General features: G+C 35.0%; 3 protein-coding genes and 1 long non-coding RNA gene across 9 annotated transcripts in view; 2 read left to right on the top strand and 2 right to left on the bottom strand.

The window, feature by feature from the left end:
* LOC143193168 (uncharacterized) overlaps positions 1–23211 on the top strand; it is a 26442-nt gene extending 3231 nt beyond the window's left edge. Inside the window, exons 1-3 of one of the 2 annotated variants that reach the window (XM_076399185.1) lie at positions 21254–21392; positions 21730–21960; positions 22022–23211. In XM_076399185.1, coding sequence (XP_076255300.1) covers positions 21732–21960; positions 22022–23064 — 1272 coding nt within the window. In that variant the 5' untranslated portion in view covers positions 21254–21392; positions 21730–21731 and the 3' untranslated portion in view covers positions 23065–23211. Of the gene's footprint in view, positions 1–21253; positions 21393–21729; positions 21961–22021 lie in introns of those variants that run through there. The other variant, XM_076399186.1, reaches the window with a different exon arrangement.
* On the bottom strand, positions 217–4675 carry LOC143193169 (uncharacterized). Its single transcript, XM_076399188.1, has 4 exons — positions 4387–4675; positions 4052–4153; positions 2988–3277; positions 217–1699 (listed from the first exon to the last, which is right to left on the bottom strand). The coding sequence occupies exons 1-4, from the start codon at positions 4528–4530 to the stop codon at positions 1174–1176; spliced, it is 1062 nt and encodes a 353-aa protein (XP_076255303.1). The 5' UTR covers positions 4531–4675; the 3' UTR covers positions 217–1173.
* The window catches only part of Smr (nuclear receptor corepressor smrter), a 124136-nt gene continuing 106550 nt past the window's right edge, over positions 5626–23211 (bottom strand). For all 5 annotated transcript variants that reach the window (XM_076399178.1, XM_076399176.1, XM_076399180.1 and 2 more), the window contains one exon: positions 5626–9892. In XM_076399178.1, coding sequence (XP_076255293.1) covers positions 6969–9892 — 2924 coding nt within the window. In that variant the 3' untranslated portion in view covers positions 5626–6968. The remainder of the gene's footprint in view (positions 9893–23211) is intronic.
* LOC143193170 (uncharacterized) lies at positions 17259–21392 on the top strand. Its single transcript, XR_013004954.1, has 2 exons — positions 17259–20283; positions 20863–21392. It is a non-coding gene; the product is annotated as an uncharacterized LOC143193170 (long non-coding RNA).

The following is a 23211-nucleotide window of genomic DNA, read 5'->3' as shown; positions in this document are numbered from 1 at the left end:
TTAACGGGAAGAACAGTCGAAATAAGATAGGCTCGCCAGTATAAATCGTACCGTCTATTCACCACTTCTTTTTCAAGTAAATAATTTTAATTTTAATAATCAAATATAATCCTAAATTATTAAAATAAAGACTTGTTTTATTCTCCATATATGTCATAACTTAAACTTAAAAATTTGTTAAAGTGACGTTATAGGATAGATTAAAATTACTTGTAATACATCGGTAAATATTACCAATATTTTATTAAGTGCATCAAATACAAAATTTTAACATCAAATATAGTTTCAACTACTATTATATTATAATAACAAAAATTAGTTTTACCTTTAACTTTTTGAATATTTGGAAATGATGTAAATATGTAGAATTATGTCTGGTAATTTCGATTAAAGTAATTTTAATTAATTTTAAAGTATTAGGCTAAAACCATTATATATACAACATATTTATTATTTGGAAGCCCCCAATCTAATACCAAATATTTATAAATGTTCATAAGACATGCACATGTTCATGATTTTAAAACCATTTTGTTAAGATGTTAAGATTGCTTCAGATAAATCACAAGTTATTTTGCTTGAAATTATATGTAAGAAAAATTTTAGTGTTGGGAAAAATCGAATGAATTAACGCTATTACCCCGCCAGGTTACCAATAAGAACCTTGTAGATATATTTACGATATTTCGGAATACATTCATGTATAGTTTGTATTTGCTATATATGACAATAAATAATGACGAAATACATTAACATAGTGGTTTCTAGACACTCTCTAAGATTGTATATTTAAATATAAAATGTTATTTTATGAAAAGCCTGATAGTAATTAACTGTATGATTATTTGTTTTTAATATTTATTAAAAAATAATGTAAATTTTCACATTTATTTATTGCCTTTTTAACTTTATTATCCTGTCCTTATCTAAATAATAACGAATATAAATGGAACATGGAGGAAATTTATGTATTATTCTCTTTACTTTCAAAACATCCCTAATCATGTCTTCATATTAGACAGCCAGCATATGAAATTGCTATTTTTTTTGGATTATCGAATAATCTGATCTGAAGGTTTCAATAGTTTTCATTCGATCATTCCCGTTACTAATAACCTTTACACAGTTTTTATAGCACTACATATATATTTGATAAAAAGAGAGAGTACACAGTTAAGGTTCGAATCTAGACAGTTGTTCTGTCTCGTACTTTGTACCGATTTCCATTGCTTCATAAATCTCTCTTTCACTCCTAGCGGGTTTATTCAACTCTAGAACTTCGTTGTCCCCTAATCGAAGAGGATATTTAGGAACGTCGTTGATTTCGTAAAATCCATTGATGTCTTCGTGGACAAACTCGCAGAAAGACAACTTTTCCGGATCAACATCGGAATCATCGGAACCACCGGTGTCCGAAAGAGGAGCATCTTTGTCCTTCCCAGGTTTCTTATATTCTCTGCCCATTCGAGCGGCCTCTTGCCTTTCATAATATTCAACAGAATCTTTCTTGGCCTTTTTCATGATTACCTTATATTTACCGTCTTCGGTTCGAACAAGTTCGGCCGGTGCATCCTCCATTTCGCTATCATCGCTTTCATCTTCCGTGGGTTTTTTCTTATTTTGGTCTGCGTCCTCAGCACCATTGGCTATTTTATAAATCTTAGCTTTTTTCTTCCTCTCTTTTCGCTTGGCTTTAGCTCTAATAATTAATATTTGAAATAATTAAATATTAACTTTATAAAGTTTAGTTCTTAACAAAGATAAAACCTGGAAAATCTTTGAATATGAGAATTTGAAATTCTTCCACGATTTTCCAGATTATATCAGTTTATGTTGCAAGAAAGAGCAAGAGCAGAGATGCCTCTAAGATATAGATAAGTATATAATGCCTCATTAATTTTTTTCTCAAATTATCTTAATGGGAAATATTCTTATAATGTTTTATGATCTATTCTTCAAGTCTACAACATCATATAAATTCCTTTTACGTTTCAAGTCTTTCAAAGTATTTTTTGACTATCTTTTGATGATAAGGGTGATAAAAATGAGACGATCCATAGTAAAATTGAAGCTTTCTATGCACATATATTTTAAGTGCTGCAAATGTTTGAATTTGGTTTCTTTTTCTGGTTTCAACATACAAATCGTCAGTTATACTTAATTAACGCAATGGTTGCCTTCAAATCAAAATACTCGGCAGATACATTACATCTAATGGTAAGTGCTTTGAAGGTGAATGACGGTTACATTTTGTAAAAAGTTTATTAATCACATTTTTTATAGCAAATAACCGATCATTTATACCATTTCGTTTCATTTTACGATATTACATAACGTTTATATATTTTTTTATATTTGCCAGAGAAAACAAATAAGAAATATTCATTTCTGGTTATAATATTAGTTTAAGATAGAAAAACAATCCATAGATCAATCACAAAAGTTAAAAACAGAAAAAAAATTCTCAAATTCTATATACAAACAAAAAAAGTTGTAAATATGTATAGGCAAAATTCCAACTAGACTGTAAGAAATTACTAATTGAAGGAGATTTTGATTAAAAATCCGACAACAAAATATTAAATTATTTTTGGTATTCTAGAAATAACAGTATTATTTTATATAAAAGCTATTATATAAAATTGTCTAGCTGTACAAGGAATGAAAAAATTAAAGCGACAAATGATAATTTATCCAAAATGAATATAATTATTAATAAGTATACGATAATATATTAATAAACATACAATTTTTTGTAATTATGCAAGTTAGAGTTTTACTATGGATCGTTTCTTTTAGCTGGTTGAAATAAATAAACGATTTTCAGATTGTAATGTAGGCAACTAGTAATACGCAATTTTCTTTCAACGCAAAAATAAGTTACATTTCCCCTTATTTATATAGTGTTATATACATACTAAGAAGATATTCTGATTAAATTATCTTAAACAGCCAATACTTGTCGTTAATAACAAAGGAACACCTACTTTTTAATAAAACGTTTCATTTGTTTATTTTGTGCTTCTATTCCGGTTTGGAGTGAGTCAAATTTGTCGATCATAGAGTCGATTATTGACTTATCGGATTTTACTATATTTTCGTCAGGATTCTTGCTGCTATCCGTAGTCAATTCGATTTGATCCATATCCTCTTCGTTGTCAATTTGGGTTTCGTTGTCTTCTGCGCTCCTTTCCTGGGATTCTTCAATCGGTTTCGAAAGCGGGTCGGTTTGAGAGGTGCGGAATATTTTTGATTTGATGTATTTTGAGAATGGGCTCTAAGAACATATTCAAAATATGACTTTACTGGTTCAGAAGTTAGTCAAAAAAAATATATAGAGGGTGGGTCATCTCTTACCTAGACCAGAAAGCGATAATGGCTCCAATTGTTGGAAAAATGTTTCTTTAAAGGCTCAAAAATCTTCGACTATATACACTAGTCCACATTTTGGACAGATTTGTAAACTCTTTCCTTATTAAATCTTTCTGGCATTATATTTAAAACAAACTAATTTAAGCGAAATTAATTTTTATAAATAAAGCAACTATCTTTTGAAAAAATCACCACTACGCAGTTTCAGTAACGTATAAAAAAAATCCGAAAAAAAAGTAACAGATGGCGCACCCTATATAAGGAATTGTTTTTAATTGCAAATGTGTAGTTTGGTTATGACAAATTGTGTATATTATATTTTTTATATACATTGTCTTTCGCGTGATAAAAGATTAAAGAACTAGTTTTTTATATTCCTAATATCACTTGAATTATATAAGGAAAACAGTCTTTTGAACTAATTTATAGATATTTTCATATGCCCGTCTCGGTTTTTCACCGTGAATTTCACCGATCCGAATGATCCAATTTTCTAAACGTAGAAATAGTAATGCATTTGTCTTTACAAATAAAATCATACAAATTCATTATGTGTTAATTCGCGTGATATAGGAATAATAATCATTGATTCATAATGATTGTTATATCATCTGCACCAAACTTTTATTAATACACAAATAAACCATTTTGTTTTAACAAAAACGCATATTTTATTTACCGTGATATTATTTAATCTTTGTTGAGTTGATCTCAATATACTGTTGAATTCATCTAATTTTCCGTTGCATTTCTTCAAGCTGTCGTTTTGAATTTCCTGTAACTAAAATTAAAAAAATTAACCAAAAAACTGACCAATGGAGTTTAATGTTTGGAAATCAAACATTTTTCTGATGCAAACTTATTTACAGATGTCTTAAACCTTGACAACTGTTACAAAATAAATACAAGTATATTTTTCCTTGATTCTCATTGCCATAATTAATTTTGCTATTATGAATATTGTGCAAGGTTTGTGTTGAACATTTAATATAATGAAAAGTTGTATTAAAATACCTGCGAGGATGCGGCTTCTAATTGTTCTCTTTCTGCCTCTTCTCGTTTGGCTTTTTCTTTCATAAATTGTTGATAGTCTGGCGCCTCGACGCCTAATAATTCAGCTCGCATACACTCATATTCGTATGTACCCTCCGCAGCCATGATGCGAATAAAAATTATGAGAATTGAGTTCAATTATCCAAGGCTTATTCTTATAAATTTAGCCAACAACGTGCAAGAACATAGACGAATACTAATAAGAATGTTTACTGCCCTTACGTACCAAATGTGTAAGACAAGGAAAGAAAACCTAACCTGTATAGTTCCAAAATTGAGTTCAATCCAATCTCCGGTCAAAGTCAAGAAGTTGGCAGGATTGTTAACTGTGTACGCATATATCGATTTTCTTCTTAGTTTCGCGCTCCCTTTGGTTGAACCGGTATAAGCAGATCGTTAAATAATGTTTCTTGTGATGTGAATTAGATGGCAGTTGTAACATTTATGGGTACATCTGTTCTTGTTCGGTATATACGTTGAAAATTATCTGATGCAATTTTGTGGTTTTCGACGACGATGATGTTTATTTTATTTTCAAATAGTATAGTATTTTATAATTCATGCAACTTACTGTAATAAACGTGGACATTATTTTCTCATTTTACTTCACAATATGAGATAATTATCTAGGAAAATCCGTTAGTGTTTGCTTAACTGCTACAAAAATAATATTTTGTTACTTAACACTGCTATGATTTTCTTCTTTTCAGTGTTGGAACATAATAGCAGAATTGAGTTTTTTGAGGAACTCTTTTTTTTGGGATGATAATGTCAATTCCAAGATCTCGATGTAATTAATCTTTGTTATTTCTTAACCAGTATGTTAATCGCTGAATTCGCTAATACAGGTAGATGTTGAGGCTCCTAGCATTTTCATGACATAGTTTGTATTGCAGAAATGTACGGATGCATAAATATTGTAACCTGTTACTGGAACGAGTTGATTTCTAATGCTGTGAAAAATCATAAAAGATGCAATTTGGAGTAATAAAATGTCGCCAGCTAAATTTTCCCAAAAATTATATAACTCCACTTGGAAAATATATTTTTGAGGCTTAAATCTGTATTTGGATGTTGTCTAAAATAGGTTTAAATATAAACACATTTAAGATTAAAAAAAAACGACATGATGGCACTATATTATGGCTATAGTATATTTAGGGAAAATGGAGGGAGGGAAAAATAAATAAACGAAAACCGTCCAACTGATATTCATTTATTTCAACAAAATAACAAGTCATCATCTGAAACTAGTTACAAACTAAAAAAATTGACGTGTACATTAACTCTGGAAGCATTTTGTTTTAAAGTGTAGAAAAATTATCAGTTCGTCTAAACATTAGACGCAAAGCGCAGACTTAAAGTATATACCTTGTAAAACAGATAAAAATGAAAATATTCACAAGTATTTACAATTTGGGAAATCCCTTAGATCTTATATTAATATTATATTCATATTTTAATTGAGTTATTTACATTCCCAAGTTTGTATCCTTAAAATATAAATCAATAAAACATTTACAAATATAAACGTCGCTCGTTCCTCGAGAAATTAAAAAAATATATATAGATACACACCCTACTACGATTGTGCATTAGAAGTAGAAAATAAAACTAAAAAATGAGAAAAAAATAGTGACTGTAAATATATTATGGAAATGCAAAGAACTATTTTTTTTCATATAATTTGTAATAAATAAACCGTTACATTACGACATATCCACTTTGCTATATAATATATCCCAACTATAATCTATGTTTCGACTTAAAAAGTATCTCCTTGTTTACAAATTATGTACATCCCCTAAGTCAAATGTCAATTAAATAAAAATATATATGTATATATCTATTAATTATCAGAGAACAAAAATATATTCATAGAACTTAAAATCCGATTCACACGGTTAGGAGAGACTGTCGGTCGAATCTACATTGACAGGTAAAATATGTTCATAAAATACTGTGTATCTGATGATTATACTCTTTCACTTTTCTCTCGGGCTTTAATTAAGGTTAATCAGTCTGAGCTATATGAAATCTCTCAGGTTTGACGCATTCCATCTGTAACATCCTTACTTCACCTTGGTTCTCCTTGACCATGCATGGATGGTGTTTACGTGAAAACAGAGATAAGGGACTGAAGCGTGCTCAAGACTCGTGTATGAAGTAAGATATTAACAGAGCTATATAACGATTAGAAAAATAACATTCGACTCGAATCACCGCGGGACCTCTTACTTTTTAAACAATATAAATTTTTCTAACCTAGAAATATCACCTATAAAACCTGTACATCTAAAACTGCCGGCGCTCGCGAAAGTAGTAGCATGACTGAGGAACGTCGTCGTCATATACTTTAACTTTAAGTTACGACTAAAATAAATATGAAAGAAAAAAATTTCTGGTATACCTGTTCAGGTTCAGGCATGGTAGTACTTTCGGAAGCTCACCCGGTGCCTTATTAAATACAATTAATTCATGCTCAGAGTTCCTTTAGAAGAAAAAATAACACCGTTGCGCGACACTCCGCGCATCCTTAAACGTTAATCTTCATCGCTCAACGGTTCGTATTGGGCAGAGAGGAGAGGCTTCGGTTCGCTGCTTCTCGAGCTGTCGTTGGCAGTGTCCTTATGGACATACGAGTAAGAGTACGCACCTTGTAGCGGTTGGGGGTGTTGAGCGGCGCGAGCCTGCTGGTGCTGCTGTTCCTGTTGCTGTTGGTTCGAGAAATCGTTATCGTGCTTCTCCTCATCGATCACCATCTCACCAGGACTATCGCTTCGGTCCTTCTCGGGAACGTGCGCGTCCTGGACGTCTTTCTTATCGTCTTCAGTGCGCATCACTTCCACGATTCGGTTCTTCACGTAGTCGAGCGGGGACATGTGCGACTGAGGCTGCTGATAGCGCCGGAAGTTCTGCTCTGACCAGTGGTTATTCTCTGGCGGGGACACTGGTTCATGATGGTATTTTTGAGGTTGCGCGATCCTGATGATCTGTCGCTCGTCCTGTTGTGGTGCCGACTGCTGAGGCGTGGCTGACCGCTTGCTCTCCTCTTTTTGTTGTTGTTGCTGATGTAGGCGTCGCTTCCACTGCTCATTTACGTTCTCCTGGAGATGGTAATACGCCGCCGGGCGGGTACTGAAATCGTGACTGATCACCGTGTCTGTCAGCTCCTTCACGGTTAGATTTTTGTTAATCACATCGGAGTCCAAGTCTAAACTTATAACCGACGGCGGTCTCACTCCGTTGTTTTCTTGGCTGACCGGAGGATCACGTTGAAAACTTTGGAACAGCAAGTCACCAGCTCGAGTCTCCCTGGAATTGGATACGACATCCCCTCGCCCCCCTTCAGCCGTTTGATTGATCTGATGCGTTATAATAGCGTCTATCAGACTAGCTGCTGTCATAGTGTTGGGATCTGATCTGGGCTGAGGCCGAACCTGTTGCTGTTGTTGTTGTTGATGATAAGCTCTTCTGTGTTCATCGATTCTCTGCTGCTGCTGCTGTTGTTGTCGCATCTGTTGCTGGATAATCTGGTACCGATGAGGTTGTTCCATGATGTTATCCGCGATAGTTTTCCCCAGACCTTCGTGGGGGGCTGTGGGAACGGGTAAACTCGGTTGCTGAACAGCGATATCCACTAAAGAAGTGAGAGCTTCATGGCCTGGTAAAGGTTGAAGTTGGGGTCTGGTATGTCTTTGAATGACGCCTTGTCTCTGTTGATTTGGCGGAGGCGGGGTCCTGTGCGGACTGTTGGCCGGATAGTAATGCGGCTTTTCTGGTCTCCTATTGCTGTGCATCTGTTGAGAGGTTATATAATCATCCATGATGATTTGTCGAGAAGACATTTGCGAGCTAACCGACATCTGTTGTTCGTAGGCGGATCTCTGGGGATAATGATACGGTTGCGGCTGAGGGGCGATGTTTTGCTGAGACTGCAGTCGACCTTGTTTAGTGAAATAATCGTAAACACGCTTGTCCTGCAAGCTATGCGACGTGTGAATGGGTGTCCCTTTGGTGATCGAACCCATCTTGGCATCGGGTATTTGCCTCAGAAGACCATCATAGCGGGTCGGCGTATTAACGATGGGCGTTCCCAAAGTAATTGAGCCCGTCTTTGGATTAGCCGGCTGAGGACTAGGTAGTTTCACCTGCGAAGTACGAATGTAGGCGGGACTCTTTCTCTCCTGGTGGTAAATGTATGATGGCTCCGACCGATGTATATTCGACGGCGGGTGTTTGGGGTGTGAGGGCGGTATGGGCTCTCTGGGTTTCTTGATGCTCAGATCCAGGGTCTCCGGAATACTATCTCTAGTATCTGGTACCTGTACGACCACCAAATCATCGCGGGAGCTTTGGATGGGTTCGGGTTGAGGCTGAGAACGTATGGGTCCCGAGACCGGCGTTATCGTAGCCCCAATGGTGTTCGCCAACTTCGTCAGGCTAATATCAGCCCGGGGCTGAAGCGGCGGCTGAGATCTATTGGGGATGCTGTTTAAGTTGTATTCGCTCACAATGGTCACCTCGTTTGAGTCGTTATTTAAGATCGAAGAAATGGTCGGAGCCATGCCTGAACCTTGCACTTGTCCTGGTTGCTGAACACCAGAATTTTTGTTAAGAGATATTTCGATAACGTTCATTACTAATTCTTTCACGCTTAGAGGTGTGGGAGCGGAACAAGCTTGATAATCGTTGGCCACTGGCGTGATGGTGGCGGATTGGTAGTGATCGGGAGTTTGGGCTTCGTCTGCCGTTTCGGTCGCACTGGAATCGTAATCTTCTTTCTTGACAGCGTTCTGACTAGTGCCCTGTAGCACCGGTGGACTTTCGGCAGCACTGGCGGTATCGCTGGAATGTCGTTCCTGTTCTCTCATCGGTTCCTCACAGCTAGAGGTACTGGATCCCGATTCTTCCTCATCCGTCAATGTAGGCTTACGGTCTCCTAGACAATTCTCCAGATTTAAACGCTTTTGATTGGCTGCGTAGAAACTGCGCACCTGATGCGCCGACTTGTTGAGCCTCTCTCCAATCAGCTGCCAGTTGGCGGCCAGTTCTGTGAGCGCCGCCTTCAACTGGGTGACTTCCTCCTCGGGCCATTCCTCGACTGGACCTAGTCGCCTCTGGATTCGGTTGAAACAGACGGAACAGCATTTGGTTACGCCGCTGGGTATGCGAAACTCGGCCAAGATCGGGTCTCGCACCTCAGCGGGCAGGTCTTGCAAGCGATACGGAAACGATCGCAATCTCTTGACTCGTCCCCTGGCATTAGGGCAAGTGGGCAACGGACAGTGGGTATAGCGAGATCGGACGCATTTACAACGACAAGTGTTACAAACGCGAGAATTGAGAGGTACGTCATCCTCTCGTAGACCGTATTGGGATGCTTGGCTTGGTTGAAGTGGCCTGGAGTGTAGTTGAGGACCCAGCTGGGCATTGCACACAATGCAGACACCTTGCATGGTTTTATCTGTAAAAAAATAATTTTTTGGATTAAAACATTCCGGTCAATAAGTGCAGGTCCAATTAACCCGTTATTTAATATTCAGTCCGTGACTAATATCAAAATCACCATGCAGCAGTACATCAAAATGTTAAAACTTTATTATCAAAATGTACGTTAGCATCTCAATTTTGCCCGAAAGTGTACCTTTATACCAATCCACATAAGGTTCACCAGATGGCAATGTATCAACATGAAGTTACTGTTTGGTGCGGATTTTGGGCCAACGACACCGAGTATTTAATAATTATGACAAATTTTATGATGTAACATGTATTCGATGTCATCAAACAAGAAAGAGGAAAAGATGAAAATGAGTTAAAAAAACAAACGTTGTAAAAGAAAGAAAATAATTTTAAAAAACTATAAATTAAAAACATTTTGTAATTATCAAAATACTTCATTATAGTTAAATTAGAATATGTTTGTCAAAAGAAGGAAAATAAATGTAGCAATCGAGTTACAGGTACAAATATTGAATGATATGAGTTGAATAATAACGAAATAAAGGGCAATTACTAAAACACATATTTCCCAATGTCCCAAGTCGCAAATTTTAGTAAATTAGGTTTTGCGACTATTACCATTATACATTATAGACACAAAGTAAAACTAAATAAATGAAATACATTTACTTAAATATACGGGATTATTATTTGTTTTAAGAACATTTGCGATATTGAACCAAGAACGAAAAAACTGATATATTTTCTATTGACTTTATATATACACACAATCTCGTCGGAATCAATCCCATCTCATCCCGTTCTGTGCAAAATCAACTTTTTTGTCAGTCCGCATCGCTGCCAGGTATCTTCCCCGTGTACCCCCTCGCCGACCAATCGCTACTGTTTACTCTCTTATTTTATTTTTCTGTGAAGCAAACATCGCGATATCTCCATATACATTTTAATAAATTTAACTCAAATACTGTTAACCTTTCTCTCTTTCTTTCGTAACCTGGGCCTGTGCAATCTCCCCCGCCCCATAAGGCACGGGTACTCTCGGGCCACACGGCCGACCCGCTCCTCCCACTATCTCCACTCGCTCTAACTCACTCCCACCACTTAATAAACGTCACTTAGAGTTAATTAATATTGTTTGCTGAGCGGCAAGGGAGGAGGGGACGGCGGCTGGCGGCGGTGGTTGAATTGGCGGGTTACTGCTGAGCAGCATGTTTCGCTCGAAGAACCGTTCAAATTAAATAATTAGCTGGATTTTTGAGTAAATAGCAAAATGGATAATTTAAATCGTTAGGGGACCGTCGCCGGGTTGTGTTATAGAAAATTAAAACGTTCGCGCTTGGGTCCCTGGATCGCTTCGTACCAAACTCGATGGCCGTGACATGTTCAATCTCAATGGTTTTCTTTTTTTGTTTTCTGTTTATTAGATCATATGTCGAGATATCTGGACTTACTTGGTACGGAAGCAAATCTTATTTTTGATATAAATAGTAAAATAACTATTGGTTGACTAGTGCATCTACCGACACGTAATATCAGTGGGATGTGGGGAATAAAAATATATTCATACAAAAATATATGATTTACATTAGTATGTCTCATTATTCATAACCTAACATGTAGTACCTATTATTAATAATGACTGAAATCTCCTAGGTATAGTTTATCCTAATTGATCTGTACAAACTAGAACCAATTTTTTTGAAAACAAAGGATTGCAACAATTAGATCAAACCGATGATGATCCAGAATTTTAGACCAATACTTCAAGTACCCAGGTCAAAAAATATATTTGAATAATAAATGAGGCTATTGCAAATCATCGTAGGCTAAGGGAAACATGATATAAATCCCCTGCAGCAGCAATCCTTGTCTGAATTGACCTTGATAATCAATCAATATAACAATATTTACATGTAATAATATGCCTTTAATTTAGTTGGAACAATTAGCAAAGTTACCCAAATACCTATAGATAGTTCATGCCATCGTGAAACTCAAAACCCATCGTCGAGTAACTCACCTGAATAATAGCAGTGTTGATTTTTCGGTTCTACTATTTAATCTTGTACGGGTAATTTACTCGATGCTGAATTTAAACGCCTGATAACACAACTAAATAGACAAAGGACTAAATAGGGGATGGGGCGGAGCTTACCAACGTCGCAAATCGGGAGAAAGACCGGGTGTGCCGACATTGTCGTCGACAGAATACCCCCCGAGATCAGCAAATCAAATATAATAGGCTTGTTAAAACATCGCGCTTGGAATACGTTCGATTTAAGAGCCCCCTTCCTCTCCGCCTCCATCCGTTCCTATGGCAGACTTTCGAATTTTGACATTGTCGTGTTTTATATCCCATGGGAAATTCCGGGGATAATTTCTTGTCCTACCGAAACGCGTATTTGGCAATGGGAGCATGAAAAAATAGAAAAAATGGGTTACAGATATTCATGATAATGAATATCGATAAAGAATTCGCGAATTGTTTAAAATTTTTGTATACCATACAATTCAACTAATCGGAATCAATTTACTTATAAAAAAAGAAACAACTTGTCAAGGAAGCAAGACAGGTTGCTTCAAGCATTCCTTGTTACATAATTTAGTGGGGTTCCTGCAAAAGCATTGTAGTTTAAGCTGTAAGGTCATCAAGTGTGGATTTAATTTACTCAAAGACCACCAGAACGAACTATTGGAACCTTGATTTTGAAAAACTCTGATTCATGGACACCGTAACTTGTAAAACTATTATTCCATACAGGCTATTCTATCCCATGGAAATTTGGGTAAAAACGAGGCAATTCTGAAGATCATCAAAATTGGATACAGAAGGTACGGGCGATATTTACAAATAATTTAACAGTAAGTTGTCCAGACAACGACCATGTATGGTCGTTTCTTCAGGGGGTGAATAATATGTTTAAACTATAAGAGTTTCGTTTATATTGGAATATGATTGAACTGTGCAGTATTATCTGTACAATTGATTCAACAAGTCTCTAAATAAATTTTGTTAAAATTAAGTAAAAATAAAATAGTTTTATATTAGAGTCAGTATATTAAGTTTTTGTCTTAAACCTTGCACGTTTCATAATTTATAGTAGCATATTTTATATTAGTATACGTATCATGTTTTTAAGAATGCAGAAAAAAACAGTAGACAAAGAAGAATAGAAATGAAAAAAGACTGATATGTTGAAATATATATAAAAATATCAAGGAAACAATGATTGATACATGTCCACTCTTGGATTCCTATACATTGACAATTGAGCACAAATATGATATGATATATGATGAATAAAAGCACTAGATATTAAAATGTTAAATTATCTTGTTGTAGCGTGCTTGTTAAAGACTGTTTTAAATAAATAATAAGATCAGAAAAACGATCCCCAAGAAAACGTCCAGTTTTATTGACGTTTTCCATTGCAGCAATAATAATTTAATTGAACGGCGTCGTTACTACGCTCGTGTTGTCGTTTTATTTACCGCATTTCATCCAATTGAAATTCATTTGTTCGGGTAAATAAAATGTCGTTCGTCACGTTATCGAAAAATTGACATCAGCATACATGTACACGGGCATACATACATGTCTTATCTTTATCGGAATCTAATGAATTACTTAAATGAATGCTGGCGTTTGGAAATTATTACAAATAACAGGACTACCGACTTTATAACGATTGTATTAAAAGAATCTAATCATTAAATGTATTATATATACTAGATTTTTCAAAATTAGGAGTACTATCTCATGTACAGTACGATAAGAGTAACATTTTTGAGTATTTTAACATGCAAAAGGAAAATATATTGTCCATCAATAAACAGCTGCCATATAGAGTCTAAGAAATATTACAACTCTTGGATAAACTGGATTAGAACTCACTAAATAGTGAAGAGCGTATAATAGAAAAGGCATGGCTGTGTTAATTAGTAAGGGAGCATTATTTTTGTAAAGACTGAGTAAGGATCAATTGATCCTCGTATATTTAAGTGATTGTAAAAATAAATTGGGGGCTAAATCGACGACGACTAGTAACATCTTTCGTTAAAAATTAACTGATTCGATATCTAAGAGGAATCGGGCAAAGTTTTTTTAATAATTTTAAAAAGCTCTTCAATACCCCTTTCGCCCTGACCGTCCTCGAACCACCCCCGCCCGCGGTCCAGCAAACAAAACCAAATCAGGCGCGGTGGCGGCGGCAGCAGGAGCGGCATCGTACTCGTTGCTCTCCGGCGGCGTGTACACATAAAGAGAGATCTACACTTTTCTCTAATTAAATTAAATATTAATATTCAATTTTGAACGGGGCCACGTAATGGGACGCTTAACTTTGAGAATATTTTATTATATTAAGTGTTTCGGACATAATGGAAACGGGGGGTGATCTTTCCTCTTCGCTAACAAGAGGAGGGAGGAGTTTTTATAATCGTATTGAAGCCTCTCTAGTGGAAGTCTACTGGTTGTAGTAAAATTCAATATAATATAGTTAAATTGTTTTTATTGTTATATATAGACCGCGCCCGTCATTTAGTTGCCACATCCTAATCTTCCAAAACCCAACCTAGTTGTACTAAGCTTCAAACAAATGCCAAATTATCAATGATAACTTAGCATTTAGGTTAATCATTGTCCATTCTTTCTTGATCTTATCTCCTGTTAGTCCATTATGATGCTACCAGCTTCTTAGCAGATCTTACACTTGTTAAAGATACTACGGATTGGAGCATTATTCAACGCCATACCGAAGTGTTAAAGCCGTTGATGGCAAGCTATGGGGACTCGTTTCGAATTATGTGTGTCTCGGTTTGAAAATAATTTATAAAATGAGGAATTAACTATTTTTGTGGCTATTAAATAGGGATCACAGAATGTATTGAAGAATCAAGGATTAAACGACTAGAACCGTTGTAACTGAGAATATGCTAAAAATTAATGATAATTTTGTACACCTTTAATTGCAATATATCATTTTAAGGTAAACAAATCTGTGATAATTTTCATGTAGTCGATGAATTGAGAAAAATATCATTCATATCATCGTTACTTAGTGATGATTTATTTATATTTCATCGAGCCAAAACGTATGAGGCAGCACAGTCGTCTATCCAATTACAATATAAAATTAATAGAGCCGTCTTCACTCAGTCGACCGGCCCACATCATCCAGAACAATTTCATTTTCCATCTTTTCGCGTATGCGTACTCTTCTATAGCACGGCCCCATTTTCCCCGCCTTCCGTTCCCCACGGCGAAACCGGCACCCCCGAGTACAAAGAGTGCCGTATGAATATTTAAAATCATCGCCCATTTGTTTACTGTTTATTCAATTTCGCAAATGAAAGGCCAAGATCTCCGCTTTTATTTTTAATTGCTCTTGGGAATAATGCCGGTACCTGTATATCCGTGGCCGAACTCTTCCATACGCCGTCATCTTCTACTGCCCCATCGTTTTTACGAAATAAATTGTCTGCGGTGACTCATTTTTAGTTTTAGCGCATGGATTCGAATTAAAACATAGAAAGTTGAAAGTCCTTTATCAATATATTTAATGGTATTTAGAGTTACTTATACAGTCAAATAAAGGAAGTTCTCTCCCTTTGCATTTATTTCACCAAATGTGCTTTGCAATATTAAAGCCGCAGAACCTACAGGTGATCAACAACTGTAATTTATAGAAAAATCATCATTAAGGACAATAAGAAAATCTTGAGAATCAAAAAGTCAGTAGGTTGAGAGCAAAAAATTGATGTATGTGATATATACCCATATAGCATGTATGTGTTCATCTATAATGACAGTTTTCATTTATAAAATTATATTACATTATTATCGACATATATAGGCTTATTAAATCCAGGTATACTGTCATACATGGTCTTATACCAATCATATTCAAAAGAAAGTTGAGGGGGGAAGGTATCTCCGTAAAAATATACTATACAAAAGCAAGCAGCAAATGAAATCTGCTTCTACACTATCAACGGGAAGCCTTAACCTCAAACTACCCGACCAATTAGCATCATGTCGGTTTTCGCCAATGTAAGCTGTAATTTCTGTGTTGATTTTCCCGTCTAATTAGGGACGGATTAGGTAGAGAACGGCGCCCGATTCGGCTCCAATTAGAGCTTATTCGAATCTTATTCGCCCGTCTCGGCCGGCGTTTAAACTTTGTCGACGGGTATGGCAACGTGTTGACTCTCGCCATCCCCGACGAAGCCGAATTCGACGGCTCATCCGATGTTTCCTTTTTGCTTGGGCGTTCGACGCGTTGATTCAGTGTAATCATCATTTTGGAATACTCAGTCCAATTTTAAAATCCCGATTTACTAAGTTGAAAAAAGTGGTAATCATAATCGACAAGTTCAAGTTAGATATAAATAATTTACTGAAAATTTTGTAAATGTTTCTTAGTAAAAGTAGTGAAAATTAAAAAAACAAGATGATAACGAACAGAGATTAACTAATTTTTATTCAAATCGTCACAACTTGAAAAAACAGCCACGCCCACGTCTTTAGTAATAAAGAATACTTTCGTTTCAGGACATTTGTAGTGTTTCTTGATGTATCTTGTGAAAAACTTTTTAATTTTTCTAATCCCCTAATTTGAAATAACTATCAGTTGTTATAAAACATAAAATAAAGACATATTCCATTCACCTCAATGTAATTTAATAAATCTCAATATAAATAAAAATTTTGCTCACCCATCCTTCGTGTTTGAGTCAGCAAAGAGTCAATTTTTCAGTTATGTTTGAACGACCACCATTCCAAACACGTCGCAAATACCGAGCATAACGTATTTAAAAATGGTAGATTAAAATGGAAACAGAAATAAAAAAACAAAATGTATGAAACCGCGTTTCAATCGGTCAGCAGAAAATCGCAGAATGTTAATAGTAATTACGACAAAATGCAAGGCAATCAAAAACAAATCAAACATATCGGAATTAATATTTCTAATTAGCGCGCGCATTACCGATATTGAAGCGAACGTCCGAAACCGAACAAATTTGCAAAATTTCTGCGCCATGAACAATATCAAGCACGTGATGTGGAAACGCCGCTTGAAACTATGGGGTATTTAACTGTGCCAGCACTTGTGTTCCACATCAACAGACGTATCATCAAAAAATTATTAATCTGGACACGTACAGTATGTTTCAATAACATTAAACAATTCTGGATTGATGTCTAAGTAAAAATCAAAACAATTATTTCGAAAAATATCAGAAATATTTTCCAAATAACCTGGACTATATGCAAACTAAGAATTATCACACATAGCACAAAAGTTTATAAAATTATCAGAAATGTAATTTTATTCAGCCATACTGTAACTTTTTTTGACAGTGATATTTATAAAGATAGGCTAGTTTCAATCGTTTTTATATAATCTATAATATGATCTATTATATTAAAAATACTATTATTGTTCATAAAATTATCCACGATGTTTATTCTCAGCAATATTATTATTTTATTAAGCAAATTTCTTCAAATATATTCTGATAAAGTTATGTGGATTTTTTTTGAACAGTTTCTATATAGCCATAGGTAAATTGAAAATTATCAACACTACTATTTTAGAACATTATCGAAAATAATTTAATTTTATTCAACAATGCACCAAATCTCTTGAAATTGATAGTGATATAATTTGGTGTGTTATAATTAGTGTTAGGAACTATCGGCTGAAATCGACTGTTTAGTAATTGACTACTTTTTACTATCGACTGTTTCAGTCGCTATTTTCGTTCTAACTGATTTTGTTACTATTTACTATTGACTGTTTCAGTCGTGTACTTTCAGTTACTATTTTTGGTTCACTAGTTTCATTCAATTATATTGATATTTAACGTTCTGACTCTGTCGTTCTAGCCGCGACTTCGACAAAAGTGTACCTAATTTATGCTTACATAGATTTATATGTAATATATATAGTTTTATGATTTCTATGGTATTTTTCTTGTAAATAACAATATATTGTATATTAATATAGCAGCATTTTGGAACGATATTTTTCAAGATTGTTAATGTAATAGGGTAAAAAGATTAAAATTGTGAATAATAAATAGTAAAATACTTTTGACTGTTTTTATGGCAATAATTGGTAATTTTTCGATTACTCTCTCGATTTTTGTTAAAAAATATTTCCGTTCAATAATAAATAAAGCATTTACTTTATTTAAGAAAGCTCTAGTAGTTATTTTGCGATAATTTTTAATTATGTCATAAATTAGATTTTTTTTCTATGATCTTTAGTATTTAAGTTTCGTTTCTATTTTATTGTCTATATTTAATATAGTATATTATTTGAAAATAGCAATTAACATATTAAAATGCCATAAAACACTTGTAGGGTATTATTCCCTTCCATAGAAAAATTCCATTACTTTTTATAGATCGACAGAACATTCAAATATAAAAGTAATTCTACTTCGTTTCAAATAAAATTATTAATTGCATGTTAATAGAATTCAGTAATATAGTTTCCTTTTCTTTTTTAAAGTTAGTACGTGAAGGAATATGTACATCTTCGTCTCGCTTATACTACGGTTGGAAAATATAAGCACATTGAAATTAACTGCTCCAAGCAATTATCTCCGTCCTTTCCTCACTCACAATTTATACTGGAAAGGGTTCGTATCTTCGTCTGACATCACGAATTAAACAAAACAGTCGAACCGTACATTGGCTGAAAATAGTAATTACTGTCTCAACGCTAGTTATAATCAATATATAATATGGATTAATTATAAAACTATCAACGCGATTGTTCAAAAAATTATTAAAACGTTACAATTTTGTTCAGTAATGCTGTAAAAGATTTACTGAAATTGATGCTGATAAATTTATATGGGTTTCAACAGTTTCTGTACAATCTAAATCATATGTACATTGACAATTATTGCACTATTCTTAAAATTGTCAGATATATTACAAGTTTATTCAGCAACATTTTATTGATAACATATTTGGATTAAATTTTGTATAACACATGAAAACTTTGAGAAATATTAAATCATTCAGAGAACTTAAACTGATATTGATTAATGTATGTTAGTTTCAACCATGTTCATATAATCTAAGCTATATAAATTACGAATTATTAACCGAAATTTTTAAGTGAATAGATTTGAACTGTTCTTTATGCAATTATAACATGATGACTATATGTGAAAAGAGAGAACAAAATCAGAACGGAACTCGGAAACAGAAGAAATATCGCAATTATTTTTGACTGTTTAATTCGGTTTCGAAGTTCGATTACTGTAATTGTTTGTGTGTATGCACGTAATGGGAAATTCGAAGCTCTCGCAATTTTCCTAATCATATTTATTTTTGGCATCGTTTGAAAATTTAATTCGCAGCGCACCCGTTCATGATTTATTAAATAAAAGCAATTTAATAAAAATAAAGTGGACGCCGACCGTCGTTCCGATAAAAATTAATATTTTTCGATTGCCGACAGCGTTTCAGGTTCACGGGCCGGCCTTTTTCAACAATACCTATATGAATATATAATATTTTAATTTAGATATTCCAATCTTGCTTCAATTTTGTTAAAAACATTAATATCGTTTAGGAACAGTTCCCGGGCATTTCCATTGTCAGCTTTTCTATATTATTTTACCCTGGCTGATTTTTTTAACAGACAAATATTGAGCTTTATTAGGCTTTTCATTTCACAATAATGTACATAATTTCATTCATATTTATATTACAAAGTTAAAAATATTATAAAAATTAATTCCTTTTTGGAAAATGTTAAATATCTGTGATAAAAATCTAAAAAATAGTACATCCAATGTTTAAATATGATAAAATTTCAACTAATTAAAATTAAAAAAAATTAAAAATTTGCAAATATTCAAAACCATCGTTGTGACATCTCAATCAGCTTCGCTCATGTAAAATAATATGCGGTGTTCTGAACCTTTCTTCCCCATCTGTTATTAATATTTTCCCGTACAATATCGGTAATAGACGTTGGAGAGCACACTTTCCAATCGACAATCTGGGATAATCGCGATCCCAAGAGATCGGTCCATGACAACAACACGACAATTAGCGTTATTACGTCCTGCGTTCGACGCCCGAACAGCGACAATTGGTACCGTCGAGCTGGAAATGCCATAATTTCTGTAATTGCTGCTCGGTCAACGTGTTACCCCGCGTGCAAACTGATTAATTATTTCGGCATTGTCCGAATGTGCGAATTTTAAATCAGGTTAAGTCGGGACGCGCAACCCTCTCCAGGGTTAATTATAACATAAATTATTAGCGGAGATGCATTGCTCGCGTCAACTCACCAAAGACGATAATGGAATTGACCGTATTATATTGAATTTATTTGAGTGTAGCATAATATAGAAAATGTTAGCCTTATTGTAATATTATTGCACAATTACCTAAAGTCTATTAAAAATATGTTCATTGCCCAGCAACATTTTTCTCATAATTATTTATCAACTTCTATCCGTAATTCTTTATTTAGAATGTATTGTTAACTGATAATCGAAAAAGGTCTTTTTATGTTAGGTTTTAGTCGTATTATATTATCTAGAGCATATGCAGATTTAAAATTACCAGCAATATTCTAAAAAATAATACCCTTGAAATCTCTACTGAGTGTTGTCAGTTTCAGACATTTTTATATATACATAAAATATATACGTAAATCAGCACTTTTTTATTGAGTTTTAAAGATTTATATATAATCTAGCGATTACATAAATTACATTTTCATTTTATTCAGCAATGAGCAATGATAAAATGTATGGTAATTAAATATTATGTATGTAAATGGAAAAACATCAGAATTTTTATTTAGAACATTATTGAAAAAACTTAACATGAGACCTAAAAGTTTTTCTTGCCATTTTAAGCCACATGAGCGGAAACATTAGTACTCAACAGCCCATTTAAATTTGACTGTTTCAAAACGAAGCCTCTAGACCATCTCCAATTCCCACATGAGCTAATTACAGCAGCACAATTCTTGAAAATGAAATCCCTGAAACTCGCCACCCTCTTCGGTACAAACCAAACCAACCCCCGCCCTCCCAAAACAAAACCACATAACCACCCCACGGACGGACCAATTGAAAAGGTCCTGCGGGATAATCCAAACAATTCCGAATTGACAATGATCCGCGATCCGGCTCAACGTCGTCCCCCCGCTCGGCGCCCCACCGCGCCGCCACCGTTCGAGGACTTCCGGGGGCGGCATCGTTGGCGGTTGATCATGCGGCCGGTTCTCAATTTCGGGAGCCGTTTATAAAGTGGTGGCACTTTATCAAAACGCCTTTCAGTCGCGTGCCGGCTCGTCGCTTGTCGGTGGTGGTGGTGGTGGCTGCTCGCCAGGTGGACAGTAACCAGCGAATAATTGAACGACACTGATGATAGTGATTCGATGTCGCGATACTTTTGAAGAATATTAATTGTTTAGTAGTTTAAGAACTTAACTTTTTTCGACCACAAAAAGGTAAGAAACGTAGTTAAGACTTTATTTTTATTTTATTTTTTAAATTTCAATTTCATTCAAAAAATCAAGTTAAAATCCAAAAATTAGAGATAATTTACTTGGTTTTTATCAAAGTTGGAATTATAATAATGACTTTTTTTTACAAAATTATGGCCTAGTGTTTTTATTATTTTTTAAAGCTGTTTTTGAGTGGCCGTTTTAAAAATATGATGTCAGAGACGTAATTAAAAAGCTTCAAAACAATTTTTTCCTGTCGCCGAAAAGCAAACTTTATATCGAATTAATTTTTAATTAGTCCCATGAGACGCTTTGTAAATAACGCTCGGTATTGTTCTAGAAATGTATTCCTTGTACCGAGCCTGGCTTTCCTTGGGGCCCTGTGCCGGGTTGGCACCGTTGGGTGGGAGTTCGATGCCGCTGAACTTATCACTTTCTACACAGGGACATATACCGGATGCTCCAGACGTAACATTACAAGTTGGTCCCACCATGACTCACTTCTCTGCTCATAAAGGCGTACTCTCAGCTCACAGTGGCTTTTTCAAGGCTGCATTAAGTAGTCATACAGGTATAAATGTCCATTCATTCATAAAAATCTCTAATCTAATACATCACAATTATAATCACAGATCCCCTACCGATCGCAGTACCCAACGTCAACGTGGATGAGTTCTCATCACTCCTTACGTTCATGTACACGGGATACTTAGACCTCAACATCACTAACATATACAACATTCTCTTGGCCACCCATATCCTCCACATGCCCAGAGCTTTGGAGCTCTGCAGGAACTTTTTACTCCAACAAAACCAACACACACCCGATCCACCTCGAATCAACGTCATTAAACCTATACCGAGCAGAAAAATGGCGCCGCCCATGCAGGAAATTTTCCAACCCACCGCCCTGGGATGCTTGAACAAAAGTGAGGACACTCCTTTTAAAGCTGTTAGGAATGAAGCACAATCAACTTCAGAGTCTACCAGTAAAATAGAAATGAGACCTAGTGGGTCGGAATGTGAAAAAATCATAGAAAAGAAATCATCTACCAAGACGAATTGTAAGAAACGAACGGAATCGTCATCATCAACTGCTGCCGACAAAATTATTATAGATGTAGCGTGTTGTGATGGTCCAGTTCGGTTTCATAGAGTCATCAACAAGAATTACGGGGTACAAGATACCGAAAATTACGATTCCAGTTCCAGTCAATCCTTTAAGATGACCGAGTTAAGTAGAAGTAACGCCATGCATAAAGCCATGAATGAAAACATCATGGAAAAACTAAACAACGATCAATCCAATGAAGTATTCACTTGCGTCTACTGCAATCACACTTTCAAGTCCCAATATTGTTATCAGAAACACGCCAGACGTCATTTGTACCCTGCCAGCATAGATAAAGTAGCTCAAGCCGAATCAAAACGAGAAGTTAAGCTGTTGGACATGAACGTACAGTATTATCCATGCAAAACATGCGGCAGTAAGTTTCCCAGCTATTACTTCGTCCATAAACATCGAAAAATGTGCCATGCAGACGAAGTTCCAGAAAAAAGTACCAAAAGTAGCGAGAATGGGACGGAAAACACTGCATCCAGAGACGAAAGCAGTAGCTGCAGCGCTATAGACGTCGAGGCCATCCACAATGAAAACGAACAAGAAGTCACCTAAGTTATCAAACCATTTATGCTTTCTTACATATCACAATAGTTATAGAATTATTGAAACGCTCTTATTTATATAGTGTTACAAACTTATAGTAATAATCAATAAAACTAATAAAGGGTAAAGTAAGATGTTAAGATAAATATGTAAACA

The sequence above is a fragment of the Rhynchophorus ferrugineus genome, unplaced genomic scaffold, assembly GCF_030347505.1.
Source record: "Rhynchophorus ferrugineus isolate W39M unplaced genomic scaffold, kcgeb_rfMv2 rfM3, whole genome shotgun sequence".
In the NCBI taxonomy this organism is placed as follows: Eukaryota; Metazoa; Arthropoda; class Insecta; order Coleoptera; family Curculionidae; genus Rhynchophorus; species Rhynchophorus ferrugineus.
Note: the sequence above shows the minus strand (reverse complement) of the source record. Positions and strands in the feature narration are given on the sequence as shown.

Excerpts from the sequence above, each read along its gene's own strand:
- LOC143193169 (XM_076399188.1), bottom strand. The coding sequence starts at position 4,530 with ATGGCTGCGGAGGGTACATACGAATATGAGTGTATGCGAGCTGAATTA. Across the intron at positions 4,154-4,386 it reads TAGAAGCCGCATCCTCGCAG|TTACAGGAAATTCAAAACGA; the intron begins GTATTTTAATAC and ends TTTTAATTTTAG. Across the intron at positions 1,700-2,987 it reads ATGAAACGTTTTATTAAAAA|AGCTAAAGCCAAGCGAAAAG; the intron begins GTAGGTGTTCCT and ends ATTAATTATTAG.